At 38.8% G+C, this 18195-nt stretch overlaps 2 protein-coding genes across 11 annotated transcripts in view; one reads left to right on the top strand and one right to left on the bottom strand.

The window, feature by feature from the left end:
- The window catches only part of E2F5 (E2F transcription factor 5), a 28566-nt gene extending 20966 nt beyond the window's left edge, over nucleotides 1–7600 (top strand). The window contains exons 4-8 of one of the 7 annotated variants that reach the window (XM_032470265.1): nucleotides 1186–1229; nucleotides 2534–2580; nucleotides 3839–3956; nucleotides 5741–5785; nucleotides 6811–7600. In XM_032470265.1, the coding sequence (XP_032326156.1) occupies nucleotides 1186–1229; nucleotides 2534–2580; nucleotides 3839–3956; nucleotides 5741–5785; nucleotides 6811–6920 (364 nt within the window). In that variant the 3' untranslated portion in view covers nucleotides 6921–7600. Of the gene's footprint in view, nucleotides 1–1185; nucleotides 1230–2533; nucleotides 2599–3688; nucleotides 3957–5737; nucleotides 5786–6810 lie in introns of all 7 variants that reach the window. The other 6 variants (XM_032470264.1, XM_032470261.1, XM_032470263.1 and 3 more) reach the window with 6 other exon arrangements.
- On the bottom strand, nucleotides 7584–12577 carry RBIS (ribosomal biogenesis factor). Of its 4 annotated transcripts, none has more exons than XM_032470266.1 (5): nucleotides 12422–12573; nucleotides 10421–10564; nucleotides 10197–10313; nucleotides 7991–8107; nucleotides 7584–7713 (listed from the first exon to the last, which is right to left on the bottom strand). In XM_032470266.1, the coding sequence occupies exons 3-5, from the start codon at nucleotides 10308–10310 to the stop codon at nucleotides 7642–7644; spliced, it is 303 nt and encodes a 100-aa protein (XP_032326157.1). In that variant the 5' UTR covers nucleotides 10311–10313; nucleotides 10421–10564; nucleotides 12422–12573; the 3' UTR covers nucleotides 7584–7641. The 4 variants fall into 4 exon arrangements, with proteins under 4 accessions (XP_032326157.1, XP_014422514.1, XP_032326158.1 ...); XM_014567028.2 differs by lacking the exon at nucleotides 10421–10564 and adding an exon at nucleotides 11704–11872 and having other exon boundaries at nucleotides 12422–12556; XM_032470267.1 differs by lacking the exon at nucleotides 10421–10564 and having other exon boundaries at nucleotides 12422–12577.
- Between the last annotated feature and the right edge of the window lie 5618 nt (nucleotides 12578–18195).

Below are 18195 nucleotides of genomic sequence, written 5' to 3'. Positions count from 1 at the left end.
TATAACATTAATTTTATAACATTCTTATAATTTATACTAATATTTAAACATTTTTACCTTTTTAAGTTATTTGGTACATCTGTCAGCACTGTTTCTGTGTTGCATTGAGAAAAACAAATTCATCTAGTTTCGGTCTACCCATGGATAGGATGTAATATGCTAGCTAAGGTGTGCTTAGGGGGCCTGTGAATTTGGAAGACAATGTTAAGTGCATAGGCATACTTAAATCTTTGTTCTGTACTTCAGTCATTCGGGGTTCCAAAGTGGTAGAAATTCAAGTTTTGAAAAATTAATTTTGGTTTGAAAATGAAACATCACGGGCCTGCGATCGGTCCGGGATACGTTCTACCTAATATGAACCCAAAGACTACTTCCTCAGGGTGGGGGTTCCAAGGCGGGTGTGTCTGTCTTCCTGTATTGGAGGGAAAACGTTAGTGCTGTCCTCTGTGTGTTTCTCACAGTCACTGTGTGTGTCTGCGATTCTCTTGATTTGTAAACTTACCTGTACTTGTATGGAACGTTTTAACTACATTGACCTCGTACCACCTCTCATGAACTTTGGACTAATATATACAAATTATTATTCGTGTTGTCTTGTGTTTGGTGAACAAGTCCCTGATCTCACCTGTTACTTCTTTTCTGTGGATCAGAACTCCTTAACAGTTTGACAACAATGGGGGGCTTCCAGCTGTGCCCTGTGGAGCCCCAAGATTCAAAAACCATTGAACTAGTTGGTATCGCACTTTGCTGCCCTGCTTTCCGAGATTCTGGCCGCCCCCAGTCCCCTAAACCATGACCCAAGGAGACTCTCGGTGCGGAGGTTTACGCAGGCGCCCTTCACTCCTGCTCGTAGCATGCTCTTCCCCGTCGGTGTCCTGCCCCCAGAAGCCCTAATTGAAAAAAAGTCAATTTCCACGAGGAATATGTCTTCCATCTCTCCCAAGCGTCCTCAGACATCACAGAAATCAAAAGTGGCTTCTTCTCAAAGGATGGACACTTCTCTTACGGACCTTTGTTTGATTGCCTTTGCCTTTTCAGACTAAAAGACTTGGTTCTTTTTTATCTGACCATGTGTGACAGTCCTTCATGCATTTGGTCATTTTGTTTATTTTGGCCTTCAGATTTATTATCTTAATTTCAATGTCTCAACCTTGGTATAAATGTTCCTTAACTCTGTGACAGTACATTTTCCTATGTAACTCATGAAGACATCTGTAATTGCTTTAATGGTAAGTGCTGTTAGTCAGTTTTTTCTCACATTCTTCCTCTGATCAACCTGTTTAGTGTAACGTGACTCAGAATTCCCCATTCGTGCACCCCAAGTCGTTACCTTCCGGAGTCGTGGACATTTTGTCTTACAGTACAGTGCCGTGTGTTGATAGCTGCTGTCACTTCAGTTCTCATGACAATAACTGCTTTTCACACTTGATTACAGGCATTGGCAGGTATAAACTGTGTGTGGGAGAGGCAGCTGTCAGAGAGGGATTAAGCGATGGTCTCAAAGTCACAGAATCACAAAGTCATTGACCAAACTTGAACCAGAACACGACTCTCCTTGGCACTGTTGATGAAACATTAGGCAGCAAATGTGGTCATAAATGGAACTCAGAGAAAGCAAGGGGACAGAGTGAAGTGTATCCATTTTATAATCAGGAAAATTATCCCTCACCCTATTCCATCCCCAGCCTCCATGTTTTCCCCTTGAAATGACAATATAATGTATTAATAACTAAAACGGGGGGTGTCCATAGTTGCCACTTAGGACAGTATGTGGGGATGACCATATCCATGGCTATACCCATTTTATATATATATATAAAATTTTGCATGCAGTTATATTTAATTTTACATGCTCTATTAAAAGGACAGTCTTGTGTATCACGCACATACCAAAAAAAGCTGCCACACACCTTGCCATGTCAAATCTGACTTTCATCTAAGACCACGTTGGTAATATATCTGACCTTATGGCTCTGCTTTGCCACCGTATCTCCCAAGCTTTCAAAGGAAGTTTGGGGAAGTATTCTTAACCTTCAGCTCAGCAGAGATGGCTGCAGAATTGGGCTTCCAAAGGAAGTTCACTTAAGCGCAGGATTTCACTGTATCGTACCTTATCTCTAGTATCTCCAGTCATTAGATCGTCTACTTCAGGCAGAGTGTTATTTAACTGAGGCTAAAAGCTTTCATGAATCTCAGACCTGGCGCGAGACTGAGTGAAAGCAAAATGAACTCGAACTGAATTTGTTAATGAGAATAATGGAGCGAACGCCGAGTATTTGCCCTGTTCTAAGAGTTACTAATACATACAGCGTCTCATTTAGTCCTCAGAACAAACCGGTGCAGTAAGTTATACTTCCTCTGCCTCCATTTCACAGAAGTAAGAACTGAAGCCCGAGGTCCCCCAGCCTGGGATTCAAATCCAAGCATTCTCAGAGCGCATACTCCTGGCCACTGAGTTCCAGGGTTAATAGTATTTTCTAAAATATTTCTAAAATGTAAAAATCTTTATTTCTTAATTTTTTTTTTTGACCAGGTGATACACTTTTGGCCATTCAAGCACCTTCTGGTACACAGCTGGAGGTACCTATTCCAGAAATGGTGTGTATGTAGGATAACTTTGGTTAAAATGGATCTGCTGTTCAAGAGGGACAAAAGTTTATTTTCTTTAGCTGAATATGACCTAATACTTTAAAGTTACTGCTTTTAAGTTGTCTGAAAGTATTGATACCTGAATTTGGATGTCTTCAGTACTTAGGTAAAATTATAGAAGTGATTGAATCATCTAGCATTTTCTTTTCTTTAAGTTTGATTTTATTTGAGATAGAAGATATCAAGGAATGTGTAATGATACAATCAATAATCTTAAAAAAAAATCAGTCTTGACTATATCTATAACCAATATAACAATCGTGACTGAGGAGAAGTCACTTTAAATATCAACAATAATATATTGCTCTAAATTCAGTCCTTTAAAAAATGTTTTGTGGCTTATTGAGTCAAAGATACTTACCGACTCTACGCTAATACAAATTCCATTTTAGTTTTTTTGGATTTAAATCTCCTGAAACAAACTGACTTGACAATTATCACCACCAAAAAAAGGTGGAAAAATTTACTATTATCCTCTTCCTCCCTCCTCCCAGCTATTCTAGACGTTTGTATTTAGGCATTTCTATTACTGGATTCTGAAGCATCAGAATACAAATTACCTTTTTGAAATGGAGTGACTTTACATTTATATCTCTGTAGGCAAAGTCAGTTGTCTTGGTGCTTTGCTGAATAGAAAAAGTTTTGACTTGGGCAATAATTGCCACTTAGGATGCATGTTGGGATGACCACATCCATGGCGGCTGATGCCAGGGGATGGACTTCCAAACATACGGACAGTGCTTGGAGCACTGAGAACACTGACATGTATGATTACAGTAAAAATGGATGGTTTCCAGAATTCTACAACTGCAAGTTTTTGATGACCAGGACTTGAGAAAAGCTTGCTTTTAGGGGCAAGTGGTTCCTATGCCCTCAATATCCCATTTCACTCTTGGTCTCTACTCTTGTTTTGACTTAATGACTTTATTTTGTTGTATGTATTTAGTTAGTCCCTAGCAGCTTTGCCTGTCTTATTTTTAATGTTTCAAGGTAGCTAGAAATGTTGACATTCATTCGTTTATACCTAATAACTTCAAAGGGTCAGAATGGACAAAAGAAATACCAGATCAATCTAAAGAGTCATTCAGGACCTATCCACGTGCTGCTTATAAATAAAGAATCCAGCTCATCTAAGCCCGTGGTTTTTCCTGTTCCCCCACCTGATGACCTCACACAACCTTCCTCTCAGCCCTCGACTCCAGTGACCCCACAGAAATCCAACCCGGCAACTCAGAACCTGCCTGAGCAACATGTCACCGAAAGAAGCCAGAATGTTCAGCAGACACCAGCCACAGACTTATCTTCAGGTGGGTTCAGGGCCTTTGTTTTAAAAAGTAGAGCAGGGGAAATATAAATTCTGTATTAAACAAGTTGGAGAGCTTTTCTGTATTTGTCAGTTGTGACTTTATTCTGTTATCTGGTACAAGAGGCAAAATTTTAAACTTGATCAAGAAGTAATTTCGTGTCTCCTGTGTGCCCAGCACTGCGATAGGTATTACGAGGAAAATTTAAAAACAGATCTTGTCTTTAATTATATCACTACATACTTTTCTCATAGGCTGTGTGAATATATATATATGTGTGTATATATGTATATATATATATTTATATATATATAAATTTATGCAATTTTTCTTAGGGTTCCATTTTTAAAATTAGACCAGATTTGTTCCCCCCACCCTCCTTTTACTATTTATGTCAGATTTTTATCTGAGATTTACCTTGTTAAGGTTCTTTTCTCTCTTAGTAACTCTACTATACATAAGTGAAATGTGCTTTAGCTGCCTTTAAGAAAAATCATACCAGTGTAATTAGTGACTCATGCCTCCTGTTCTCTGCATTTTCTATTGTTATACTTTTTTTTATTTGGAAAGCTTAGTTTTACAGAGTTGATAAGTGGTCTCAACTACAATTATTTATGAAATTATGCCTTCCCGAGTTGCTTCATCTGTGAATTGATAAATAGCCGAAACTCTAAAAACCGGGCATCAGGAATCGTGGGCCACATGTCCTAAGGTTCCCTGGTACCCAGTCTTTCCCCTGGCTTACATGGCAAGGTATTTCGCAACTCCTTACTGATTCTAAATAAAGGACCATGGTTGATACTCTCTCAGTGGTTGCTGAATGAATGACTGCTATGCCAATACAAACACAGTACAGCAGATGATTAAAAACTGTATTGTACATAATCCAACTTGTTTATCTTTACCTTTGGGATGTGGTCTACTCTGCGAGTTCACAGTGGTTTAGAGTGAGACTAAAAAGATCTCAGAGACACAGAGTATTTTCCAGCTTCCTGTTGTTCATACCCTTCCCCTATAAGTATTTCTATACCATAGGCCACAGGGGTGCACAACAGAAAGTGTCATCCTTTGAAAGCTTATACCCTAATTATAACCCCAATTAGGGATGAATAAAATAGGCTGGCTTTGTATAGTTTAGCTTAGACACAATTAGTACATTGGCTTCCACAAAGCATTAAAAAAACTTTTGAGTACTTCATTTCTGTACATGATTTTGTATTTGGAAATAGTAAAGAAAGATAAGAGAGGCCCTTGAATAGCAGACTGAGTTAGGGCTTCAGAGGATAAAACCAGTGAAGATTTGTGGCCAGGGAAGTGGCGTGTTTAGAACTGTATCCTGGTAAGCACAGAAGTAACATGATTAGGAAAGAAGAGGCTGTTGGCCGAGGGAAGAAGAGATTAGAGGCAATGGAGACAAGATTAGATATTTGCAGTTATGAAACTGTGAGAGAACACTGAGGCTAAAATGAGGTGATGACAATGGGATTGGAACAGATTTGAGAAATACTGTTCAGGCAAAATAAGTAACCTTTTATGTATGAGCTCTAAAGATAAAATTAACAGGAGGGATGGAAAGTGATGTTGAAGTTTTAAGGTTGGGTGATTGGGAGAATCATGGTACCACTGACGTTCTAAAACTTGAGGAGTCAGTTTTGGGAGAAAAACGATGAGTCTCTTGGCCTGTATGTAGAGTTCGCAAGTTTAAAAGTTCTGTATGTTTCCGTAAAGTTCTAGTATTTTGATTTTGTAGTGTTAATTAAGCTTTATCACATTTCTGTCTCCAGCAGGATCTATTAGTGGGGATATCATTGATGAGTTAATGTCTTCTGATGGTAAGTAGTTAAAAAATTTTAATAACCATCTTACACATCAATAATGCTTTTCTAGAATTTATAAGTGGCACATGATTTAAAAGAACTGAAGAACCTATATATTTTTTAACTGCTTAATGTACTATGGTGATTCATGAAAAGTCTCCCTTAATACTCTATATAGTAAATCATAGGCAAGCTTCAGATTTTTCCTTGCCTGCATTCTGAGGAAAAAGAATTCATAAGGGGATAGTTATCATTTTCACTGAATAAACTTCTAAACTGTTGGCACACTAGCCCTTTTTATGCCTGGAGAACTTGGTCAAGAAAAGTAAAACAATGTATCTAAATCAACAGGTAATCTGAAAACGTAAGTTTTGTAAATATCCCCACTGTGGCCAATGTCAAGCTGCCAATGTGAAGTCACTATTACTAATGTTAGCTTTGTCATCATCTGCTCTGAAATAATTCTGAAAAATCAACTAGCTACAATATTGTAGTTACTTTAATAATTACTCTCGGGGCCTCCAAGACTCTGAATCCATATGTTCTTGGATTCAGAGTCCTAGTTCCTGACAAATACATAATAGCTGAGACCCAGGAAGTGGCAGCTGCTAAATTAGCAAATGGTACAGTAACCACCTCGAGTTTATTAAACACTTCTGTAAATGCAGAGAATTTCAGCATATTTATTTTTAAGTTTAGTTCCTTTCTGTTTTCAAAGTGATAGCTCACTTAGCAGATCAGAGAAAATACTTTGACCAGTGTTTCTGAATCTTAAATTTTAGTGACAAGTTCAACCACTAAAAATCTTAACCTTTATTTCTCAAGCTAATGCAACCAATGCATAGAATGTCTTTAAACAAGAATCATTTAAAATAAACACAAAATACCATGACTACAATGTAGTCATAATTTGACTATTACTTTTCCTGTGTATTTTTAAAAACTGTATAACATGGGTAACATATTTTGTACTTTATGCTAGTCATCGTTACCTGTATGTAGAAACCATCTTTAACACTGAATTTGTTTCTTGCTTGCAGTGTTTCCGCTCTTACGGCTTTCTCCGACCCCAGCCGATGACTACAACTTTAATTTAGATGATAATGAAGGAGTTTGTGATCTGTTTGACGTCCAGATACTAAATTATTAGATTCCACGGAAACTTGGGACTATTATCTACCTCTAACTGTGTAACATTTTAGACTTCTTAATAACCTAAGTATTTAAAATAATGAATGTAACACCTTTTTAGTTCACTGATTCTGACGTGTTCTTCCCTAATACTTTCTTTTTTTACTTCACAAAACTTCAACCATAAAAACAAAGGGCTCTGATTGCTTCAGGGGAAAAAGTGATTGCCTAGCCACCAACCCCCACCTTCAAAGTCATTACATTCTACAATTTCAACTTTTCTTCCAATTCTGAATCTTTCTGTTTTTTCCTCATATGAGAGGAAAGTTAAAGTAGACTTAAGGTCATCAAAAAAAAAAAAAAAAAAAAGAAGTTGGCCAAGGGCTCATCATTTGTCTGTCTTATATTTTTACTGCCAAGAGTCTGTCCACATTTCTGTGTGTCCTCCAATCCAAACAGACATTCACTGCCACTTATAAAGTGAAGTGTGTAAACTAGGATATATTAACTGTTTCAGTGAACAGATTTTGTGAAGTGCCTTCTGTTTTAGCACTTTAAGTTTTTCACATTTTGTTGACTTCTGACATTCCACTTTCCTAGATTATAGGAAAGAGCCTCTTTATGTAGTTTGTTTGGAAAATGTGCCAATGCCTGTACATTAACAAGATTTTAAAAAATAAAATTGTATGAAACATTTAATTTATTGGTCTATTTGGGGAATTTACTGCATCACTGGTGTATTACAGCTGAGCCATTAATCTTGTAGCTTCATCAACGTTAACTGGTTTGTCTTCGTGACGCTGCTCAGGAGTCTGGAGAGAGAAAATTATATTTGAAAATTTAGATAACAAGCGAACAAAAATGACATACACTCTGTTACTCAATTTAACTTTTTCTAGTCATACATTTGGAAATAGGACAATAAATTCTCATATTTAGACTCAACGTTGTAAGAGTCTGAATATGCTGTACAGACTACAGAACCAAGTACTAAACATTACATTACACTTACAGGCTTTGAAAATTCGGAGTTTAATTTATGAGCCTTCAATTTATTAGCTGTAACAAAAGGAAATGATTTCTACTCACCAGCTGTTTCTGCAGAGGTTCAAGGCAAAGGCCTCTTGAGAAATGTGCAAGCTCCTTTTGTATATCTATAAAGGCTTTGTTCATTCTGTTCACTTTTTCATCATTCACAATCTTTATCTTTTAAAAAAAGAAAGAGCATTAATCCATGATCTCATAACCATTAAGGATGAAATACAGGCAACCTTAATTTCATCTTATTAAACCCCTAAATCTAAAAACTCTGAGCAACCCTACCAATTTGTGGGGATAATTCACACGAAAACTCTTATCATCTTATTGGTAAATGTTAGCCAAGAGGTTCTGGATTTTTAAAATGAAAATTATGTGGGTGTACTTCGTACCTTGACTTTTCCTGGTGTAAGCAGGCCAAAATATGTGACCACAATCTTTTTAGGCTCTGGCGCTATCACCTCACATTGTAAAATGAGGAACCTGGATTGAATGTTTTCAGCATCCTTCTAACAGTAAGTGCATCTCTGAATCCTCCCTTGATGAAAGTCCCTGGTGCTCTGCTGAGGACAACAGCCCTGGTAGCTCCCACCTCTTGAATCTAAAAGGTGGAGATGATGCTCCCCACTCGTTCCTGACTGCTGCGCCCAAACAGTCCTCCTTCGAAATTCTCAGCTCCTTTGCACCTTAGGCATCAGGACACTCTGGCACCCTTTTCCTCGTGACTGTCACCACCAAGACCATGACTACTTGCTCCTTCATGAAAGATCTCGATCCTTGGCTCACTGACCTCTCATGCCTGTTTAGTGGCTTCAACAAAAATCTAATCCTATGGCTTCTTGATCTCTTCTGGTCCTCATCTCCAGGGGTCTTGTCCGCTACCCACCCCAGCCATTCGCTCCCACGCATCACCTTAGGCTGCGTCATTACCTGTCACACCACCTCCTATCCTTCTGGTTCACTCCGTTTAACAATCCTTAAATCTCACTGAAACCTTTTCCTGCCAAATTCACTACTTTTCCCATTTTCATACCCTTTTTCCTTTAGCACAGATTCCATGACCACTAACCCATCACTTCTTTACAATCTCTTAACTTGCTTTCTCTTTTCCCTCAATCAGACTTGCTTGGTGACCTAGTTAATCTCAACTGTCAGCCTTTTCTGACCCTAAAACTGAAGCTGTAGAAAATCATAACTGGCTGACAGGCTTCGCTTTAAATTCATGACCTCCAACTTCAATTGACCATTTAGTTCGCGCCTGGCAATCTTATGACCTCCCCCTCGTAATTAAGTTTCTCTACTTTCTGCAAAAACGATTCACTACTTTCTCCAACCAGGCAGCCTACCCACTTATCTTTTCCCGTAGCATACAGAAAGCTTCTAGGAGTTCCTATCTAAACAAAATCACCTTCCTTAAACACGCCAAGCTTTTCCCTAGCTTGGGGCCTCTGCACTTGCTTTCTTTCTGCCCAGAATGCTGCTCCCAAAGCTTCCCAGCTCTCTGCATCACTAGCTCCTTATCACTCAGGTCTTGGTTTCAATGTCAACCTTGAAGACAATTCTACGTAAAACTGTCACCTTCAAACTCCCGTCGTATCACCCAGCTTTATATCCTTTATAGCATTTCCAAAAGTCACAAAACTGTTCCACTAAAACACTTAAAATACTTCTGTGGGCAACTATGATAATTACTAAGTCCTGGAGAGCTGACGCTCCCTACTACTTAAACTTGAAAACATTTTCTTGAATAATCATCTTAAACAACCTACTTAATGTTGAAGGAATTCCCCATCCCCAGATATTTTGAAATAAGGAAGATGAAGCAACTCCTTTCTCTTTCAAGTTTTGCACTTTAAGAAACAAAATATCTTATCTTCTATTTATAGGTTTTTGTTTGAGTTCTGGATATTTTAAGAGAAAATCTCTGTATCTTGGCTTCTGTTAAGAGGTTCTTGAAAATATCTGAGTTCAGAAATAACTGTTTTCAAAGATAACTTTATGACTTCTGTGCTCTAAGGAAGCTATTAAAACTGGTATTTGAAGCTTCACACATTTGCAGTTAAAATGCTCTTTTTGCACATCTGGATTCAAGAAAGGGAGGTTATTCTTCCTCATTTTTAAAAAAACATTTAAAATCATCTTGCCTTTGTAGGAAAGGCTAAGATTACCTGTTTTAAATAACATTCAGTTTTTGAGTGGCTCTACAAGTGTGCTTTGCTTGTAAACAATAAAGGGAGAGTGTGTAACTGATACTCACCTTCTTAAGATTAGTGGTAACTGGTTTTGCTTTATTTTTAACCTTAAAGCTTTTTTGGCTAGCTATGTGGAATACATTCCTGGACTTCTGCCCTCTTAGTTTGTTCTTGGCCATTGTCTAGGAAAGAAAGGAGAGGAGCTCCATTAAGCTGCCCACATTTCTGAACTGTAAACTAATTTAAGTTTTTCAAGTAAAAGTAAGAAATCTAAGAAACTCCATCTTACTCTTGGTTCTTCTTGAAGTTGCTGCTTATGTTGAAATTATTTCCATGCTTTGGGCCCCTACCAGATTTTCTGTTTGAGTGCAGAGCGTGTATCTAATTCTCTACAGCTCCAGCACTTGACCCACAGGAGGCTCCACATTAATTTCTGCTGGTTGAATTCATTAATTAATATTATCAGCACAGTAATTGTTTTTGCTGCTCTCTGCAGCATCTGACAATGCTAACCATCACCATCCATCCTTCTCTGGTTCACATACTGCCATTCCGCTCTGGTCCCTTTCATATTCTAGGACCAACAACTCCTGTCTCCTTCCTTCCTTTCACCCCTTTTTACTCCTGTGTGCACCTTCTCCAAATCAGTCCTTAATCTTGCACTTCCCTTCCCAAAGTACTTCCACAACATCCGTATCACCTCTGTGTGAATGGCTCTTGCCTGAGAACTTTCTATTCTCTCTGTTCTACAGCTAAACACACACTATGCCTGTAAATTCCACCTTAGGGACATCTCTCACACCTGTCTTTAACAATGCATGTGAGGAACAATTTAAAAAAAATTTAGATTTATTGAGCTTTTACTATTTGTACTTTGTACAAGCACTATGCTAACATTTTATGTGCTTTAACTAATTTACTCTTTCCAACAACACTTCGTGGGAGGTACTATTTTATCCTCATTTTGCAGATAAAAACAAAAATGATGCAAAGAGAAGTTAATCTGCCCATTGTCACACTGTCAGTAATCAGGGAATGCCAAGATTCAAAGCCAGGCAGACTAGATCCAGAGCTCTCATTCTATGATACGGCCTCTCATATAGAAATAAAAATGCAATACCGAAACATGATTTAGTACTGCCTAGTTCAGGACTGCGTTACTGCTGTAGTCCTTAGATGTATTTGGTTAGACTATGGGTTGGAACAAATTATACCCATGGACCAAATCAGGTCAGGGACCTGTATTTGTAAATGAAGTTTTTAAATAGAACACAGCTATGTCCATTTGATTATGTATTGTCTGTGGCTGCCTTCCTGCTACAACTGCGCCCCGCAAAGCCTAAAATATTCACTATTTGGCCCTTTACAAAAAGATTGTCAATCCCTGACTTGAGCCGTATGCATTCAAGTTTATCCTGCATACTGTCACGTAATGAACTGTCCCAATGTTAAAATCCTTCAATGGTTCTTCCAACGCACAAGGAACAATATGCTTTACCCTGGCATATTGCTAGAAGTCTGACACTAGCATAAATCTATCAAATGTATCTCCTGCTCGTTCTCTTTACCCACCTGGCCTAGTGAACTCATAGCTCTCTGAAGACACCTTGCACATTCTTCCTTTCTTTCCTTTGCTCACATTGTATCTCTTGACTGAAATTTATATCCTTCAAAGTCTAGCCTCAGGAAATTGCTCAACAGAGACAGCAACGCTTCTGAACCCCAACAGCACTCCGAATTACTGAACACAATAGAAAGCACATTATTATATAAGATACACATAAATCAAATTAAATAATCTAAAATCCTTCCAATAAGTAACCAAAATGCGATCATTCATACACTATTCATTAACCAATTACTATGTGTCAAATGTGACAGAGGACAGACACACGTACGTGGGAAACATACAAACACAAGACATAATAATAGGTGCTGTTATAGGCCGCATACAAGTGAGGTCACAAAAGGGAAGGAGCCAACAGAGCTGGGGACGTGAGGAAGGTTCGTGGAGGTGAAACCTAGCCAGGGGGATAAGGGTTTTCTTGCACAACCGCGTGGAAACTGGCGACAACAGAACAACCAAAGACGGGGACCTGCGGCGAGCTGAAGGCCTAACAGGCACCGGGGTTCGGAGCCTGGGCCAGCGGGCCTGCGGCCGACTGAGCTGCCTGCGAGACGGGACCGAGCCTACGGATGGCAGCGGCCCACGGCCCGCCAGTCCCGTCCCAACCCCCGGACACTTCACGCCAGCCCGCCGGAAAATTTCTTTATTAACCTCTCACCAGACCTCGGATATCCTCGCGCAGCTGCTCACGCTCCAGGTGACGCCACTTGCACGTTCAGGATCCAGGAAGTTCCGGGAGGAGGGAGCCAGTCAAGGGTTCCGTCCACCGAGCGACGCCCCGCCCACAGGGCGGAGTCCCACCCTTGCAGCTCGGTCCATAGCGATAAGCCCCGCCCACCGCTGTAGCCCCACCCACTGAGCGAAGTCCTACTCTCCGAGCACAAGCCAGTACGCGGAGCAAAGCCCCGCCCACAGAACGTCGTTCCGCCCAGGGGCTGGTTGCCACCCACCTAACGTACTCCCGCCCGCAAAACCGACGCAGCCGCGGCGCATCCTCTCCTGAACACTGCGAAGCCCCGCCCAGAGAGAGAAGTCCCACCCACCGTGGGAAGTCCCGCCCCGTTGGCATCCCTTGCCTTTCTCTGGGTCGAGGACCTGTCCTCGGCTGAGGCGTTAACGACGCAGCCAAGTCTCGAATTCCTCGGGTGGGTACGTGTACTGAAACCGCCGAGGTGTCTGAGTCGTCTGAGCCACGAAGACCGTAACCCTCGTGATCGGTCCTCAGCCGCTTACTGCTGGCTGGCTGGGCCCACGCTCCCAGGAGGTGGCGCTGCGCACCTCTGGATGGCGTCCGGGTGAAAAAAAGTGTCTGAAAATGGTCTACAGCTATAGCCTCCAAAGGGAAAATTTGTAATGAGCGGGAATTGAAATGCTTTCCTCACTGAAGTTTCCTTGCTTCTAAAAGAGAGTTTCTGACAGCACAGCAGAGACACAAGAAAATATAAGACTGTTGTAAAACAAGAATCAGGGAACTTAGAAAATCTTAGAAGAAGCATTTTTGCCTTTTGGTTGTATGTCTGTGTGTATTTCCCAACTGAGGCGTTGTGGGTTGAGTTTTCCAGAAAATTGACTCACTTCTTCCAAGAGGAGCTCTCCAGTAAGGTAACAATTTTCACAGGTTCTCTGCTTATTTTGTTAAGGTCACAGGAAAAGCCAGCTTTTAAACAAATGTAGAAGGACAGACATTTTTGTAACGTACGTGAGTTCTGCTCTAAGTATCAAAAAGAGGCCGTAATACCACTCCCATGTTTTAAGTGAGGCTGCTGAGGGCTCAGAGTTGAAGCCATTTTCGGGTTTCCATACAACTAGTAATTGACAAAACCAAACTAGAATCCGCGAGGGCGGGCCCTTGGTCAAGTCTTCTTCGTGCCAAATCAGCCACTTGCCTGCTCATATAAAGATGAACTACTTTTACGGTAAATTGTCTTACTGTGTCGATCATACACACACAAATTAGAAACTACATTAAGGAGCGAGGAGTTATTACTTGTCAAATGCATTTTTATTAAAATTCTGTGTTTTTTCCTAAAGACTGACTTTTAAAAACACCTTAAAATCTTGGTGTAAAATGCCCATAACGTGTAGGGGTAAGACCAAAATGACACCCAAATGACAGAAAACCATTAGATTCATTCTATAAGGCCAGAGTTATCCACAAACACTGAAGCAAACAAGGCAGGTATTATTATGGTTCCTTGAATGCAAAATTATTGATGTATATGCAGAAGACAAAGAGATGTGATGGAATGACATTATAGCGTTTATTAAAACTTATGGGACTAGCTTGAATGTTGAAATGGTGAGCTAGAGATACATACACCAAGGAAATAATACGGTTGTACAGGCAAGAGCAGAGGCATGACGAGCGATACGAGTGAGGAGGCATGAATTTCTGTTTTACTTCTATCACCAACTGTGACTGTGGAAAAGTTACTTCAATTCTCTGTGCCTCCGTTTCTCACACGTAGACAGCCATTCAGTATATACCCACTTCAGTGAGCATTCATTATCTGCTCAGCATCCCTTTCTGGGGAACCACCCATCTCCCTCCAAGTGGTCCTGGTTGAGCTAATAATTACCGTCATCTTCTAAAGATTTTCCAACTAAAGCTAGTGGAGAAGCTTGTGTCTTGCTTTTACTGTCCTCGTGCTGGGATGATGTGAAATTGAGGCTGCTTGTTGCCACCTTCTCCAGAAACTTGAGGGAATCCTTCTGCAGTCGGAGAAAATAAGGGTAATACAGAAGAAAACTGGGCGGAAGAACACAGGACCTTGGTGATATCATTTGAGCCCTTGGATTCAGCCGTAGATGGAAGAAAGTTCCATCCCTTGACTTCTCAGTTATCCAGACTAAAGCATTGCTTTTTTTGTTGGCTTACACTGTGTTGGGTTATTTTTTAAAACCACTTGTACCTTAAAGAGTCGTAACGCTACTCTTGTCCAACCTATGTCACAAGATTATTGTCCAAAGTTAATGAAATACAAAATGTGAAAGCGTAGGGTATCATTAAGACAAAAGAAAGAAACGTCAATTTTCAAAAAGGCAATTTTCTAATTTTCTATGACCCAAATGAACCATATATGGAAAGGAAAAAATAGCTTCAAGTTTTCTGATCTTTACAAAAAAACCTGCAAGATGAATACAATCATAAAAAAAAAAAAATCTTGGGGGAAACCTTAGTTTTCCTGTTGAGACCCAGCAAAGCAGAGTTCTCTGTACAGATTCAGTCCTCAGAGAACTGTCTTGGAAGGATAAAGTGTTGCATTTAATTATTGTGCCTTTTTTTTTCTTCCAGTTTATTGAGATGTGTTGGACATCGTGGCACTGTGTAAGTTTAAGGTGTATGGCAAAATGATTTTACTGACATACATCATGAAATGATTACCATAATAAGTCTAATGAGAGTCTGTCATTTCATATAGATACAAAGAAAAGGAAAATAAAAAAACCTTTTTCCATGATGAGAACTCAAGATTCACTCTTTTAGCAACTCTGATATATAACATAAGCAGTGTTCATTATATTAATTGAGTTATAGAGGACATCCCTACTGTTTATTTATTTTATAACTGAAAGTATATACCTTTTAAGTTGCCTTCATCCAGTTTCCCTTTCCCCCACCTTGCCTCTGGTAACCACCAACCTGGTCACTTTTTCTGTATGTCTGTTTGTTTATTGAAGTATAATTGATGTACAGCACTATTTCTTGGTGCACGACATAGTGAGTCAAGATTAGTTTGATGTCGTTCCATTTGCTTATTTTTGCTTTTGTATCCCTTGCCTGATGAGACAAATCCAAAATAATATTTCTAAGACCCATGTCAAAGGGTGTACTGCTTATGCTTTTTTCTAGGAGTTTTATGGTTTCAGGTTTTACATTTAAGTCTTTAATCTAATGTAACGTTATTTTTGTATATAGTGTGGGAAAGGGGTCCCGTATGATTCTTCTGCAGGTAGCTGTCTAGTTTTCCCAACACCATTTATTGAGGAGGTTACCTTTTCCTTCTTACATATTCTTACATTCTCTGTTGTGGATTAATTGCCCATATAAGTGTGGGTTTAATTCTGAGCTCTCTATTCTGTCGCATTGATCTGTGTCTGTTTTTTGTGCCAGTACCATACTGTTTTGATTACTGTAGCTTTGTAGTATAGTTTGAAATCAGTACATGTGATGCCTTCAGCCTTGTTCTTTCTCAAGATTGTTTTGACTATTTGGGGTCTTTTGTGTTTCCATGCAAATTTTATAATTATGTGTTCTAGTTCTGTGAAAAATGCCATTGGTATTTTGATAGGGATTGCATTGAATTTACATATTTCCTTGGGTACTGGGGTCATTTTCATAATATTAATTCTTCCAATCTATGAGTGTGGTATATCTTTCCATTTGTTTCTGTCATCTTCAATTTCTCTCACCAGTGTCTTAGAGTTTTCCAACTATAGATCTTTTATCTTTTTAATTAGATTTATCCCTAAGTATTTTCTTCTTTTTGATGCAATTGTAAATGGGACTTTTTTTTTTTTCATTTCTCTTTCAATAATTCGTTGTTAGTGTATAGGAAGAAATGCAACAGATTTCTGTATATTAGTTTTGTATCTTGCAATTTTACTGAACTTATTGGTGATTATAGAAATGTGGAGTCTTTTTTTCTTTTAACCCTTCAGTGACAGAAGCACTTAATTTAGACTCAGAATAAACACCCATGACATATTCTGTATGATAAAGTAGAATAGACCAGACCAGACCTTCCACCTTTCTGTCTAGGTCAAATTCTAGAAATTTGGAAATATCTAGAAAATTCTGGAAATATCTGCAGGATAGGAACCAATAAATGGAAAAAGAAGATTAACTCTTTGTAGTGAAGGAAAAATGGCTTACTTCTGCAGGTTAGTATAAAGCTGTAGGAGGTAGATCAGAGGTTTTGGAGTTTTACTATTTTCTAGTGTTCAAATTCAAATATTATATTGCTTGTGTATATGTTTGTCTCTCAATGAGTCCATGGACTCTTCAGGGGCCAGGTCCACTCACCTTTGTACTTCCATCCAGGATTCCATATTTCCAGTGCATGGGAGGTGTAGCATAAACATTGGCTGAATGAAATAAAATTTCCTGAACCATAAGAAGTAGAGAAGGGATTGTAGCTAATACACTAAAAATGACCTTAAAGCTCTGTCATCTTTAGCATAACTGAAAATTACCCAGAAGAACATTTCTTTCTATCTTCTTATAGTACTGTTCCTTGGGAATGGTAGGAGCTTGACAAATATGTTTTTGTTTAAGTAAGCAGATTTTACCCAGAGTAATCTCCTGGCCAAACGCCTAGAAATCTTGAACCTGAACTAATTACAGTCACAAAGGAAGGTGAAATATCTGAAGGCAAAGAACAGTCAAGTCCATATCACAGAAGCAATAAAAATATCCAAAGAGTACATGAAGTTCTGGGTTAAAATGCAAGTAATGGTTAAAAATTACAGGAATTGGGAAATATTTAGCAGGTGCATGTTTAAAACTCAGAAAAATTGGCAACCGCAAAGGAGGCATCGAGCTATTAATTGACAATTTGACACTCCAAATTTCAAAAGTGTTTAAATGAAAAAAAAAAAAAAAAAAAGGAAGGTGCTTTGTGATTATCCACCTTAGTTATGCTGAAATCCTAAGAATGACATAGGCACCTATATTATGATAAATGCAACAAAAATACTGACTTAGGCTGTACACCAGAGATTGACACATTGTAACTGACTATACTTCAGTAAAGAAAGAAAGACAAGGGAAAAAATACTGAGCACTATAGGGTATTTCACAAACATTTGGCACCTTCAAAACTTTGTTTTTTCCTTTTGGATTAGAAAAGACATGAAGAGTCATTGTAGAAGTTTGGAAAATGTGAAGTATAATGAAGAAAATGAACAACCAGCAATTTCTGCATTTTGATTTAACTCACCACCATCCATCTCCCATTTGGATTCCTGTAATAGCTTCCTGACTGGTTGCCTGGCTTTAATCTCTACCCACCCCAGGAGCCGAAGGAATCATGTATCCCCTGTGCATAAAACAATGCCTAGCACATAAAGGGAATCCAACAAATACATTTGAAAAATGAATAAATCCCACCAATTAGATTTGTTTAAAATATGCCTCTTTGCAGCCCCTTTTTCTAAGCAAATATACTATGTTGTTTATTAAAAATTAAAAATTATAGATAAAACTTTATAATCTACAAATGTAAGCATAGACACTTGTTCAGTATATTTAAAAATATATTTAATGTCTTTCTGAAATTACATCTTTTTGATGTACAATGTTATCAACCCTCTTATGATTAGCATGTCTGTTGTTTCTAATTTCTTCTGTTATAAATACATTGTGATGGATACCTTTCTACGTAAATCTTTGAACGATCTCCTATTTTCTTGGAGAACATGACTAGGAATAAGAT

Source organism: Camelus ferus, chromosome 29 (genome assembly GCF_009834535.1).
Source record: "Camelus ferus isolate YT-003-E chromosome 29, BCGSAC_Cfer_1.0, whole genome shotgun sequence".
Taxonomy (NCBI): Eukaryota; Metazoa; Chordata; class Mammalia; order Artiodactyla; family Camelidae; genus Camelus; species Camelus ferus.
The sequence above is the reverse complement of the archived record's forward strand: the minus strand, read 5'-3'. Positions and strand labels throughout refer to the sequence as shown.

What these genes read in the sequence shown, in the direction of transcription:
- RBIS (XM_014567028.2), bottom strand. An exon ending in TTACCACTAATCTTAAGAAG is followed by an intron (nt 8,108 to 10,196) that starts GTGAGTATCAGT and finishes TTTTTTTAAAAG; the next exon opens with ATAAAGATTGTGAATGATGA. An exon ending in AACCTCTGCAGAAACAGCTG is followed by an intron (nt 7,714 to 7,990) that starts GTGAGTAGAAAT and finishes TTCTCTCTCCAG; the next exon opens with ACTCCTGAGCAGCGTCACGA.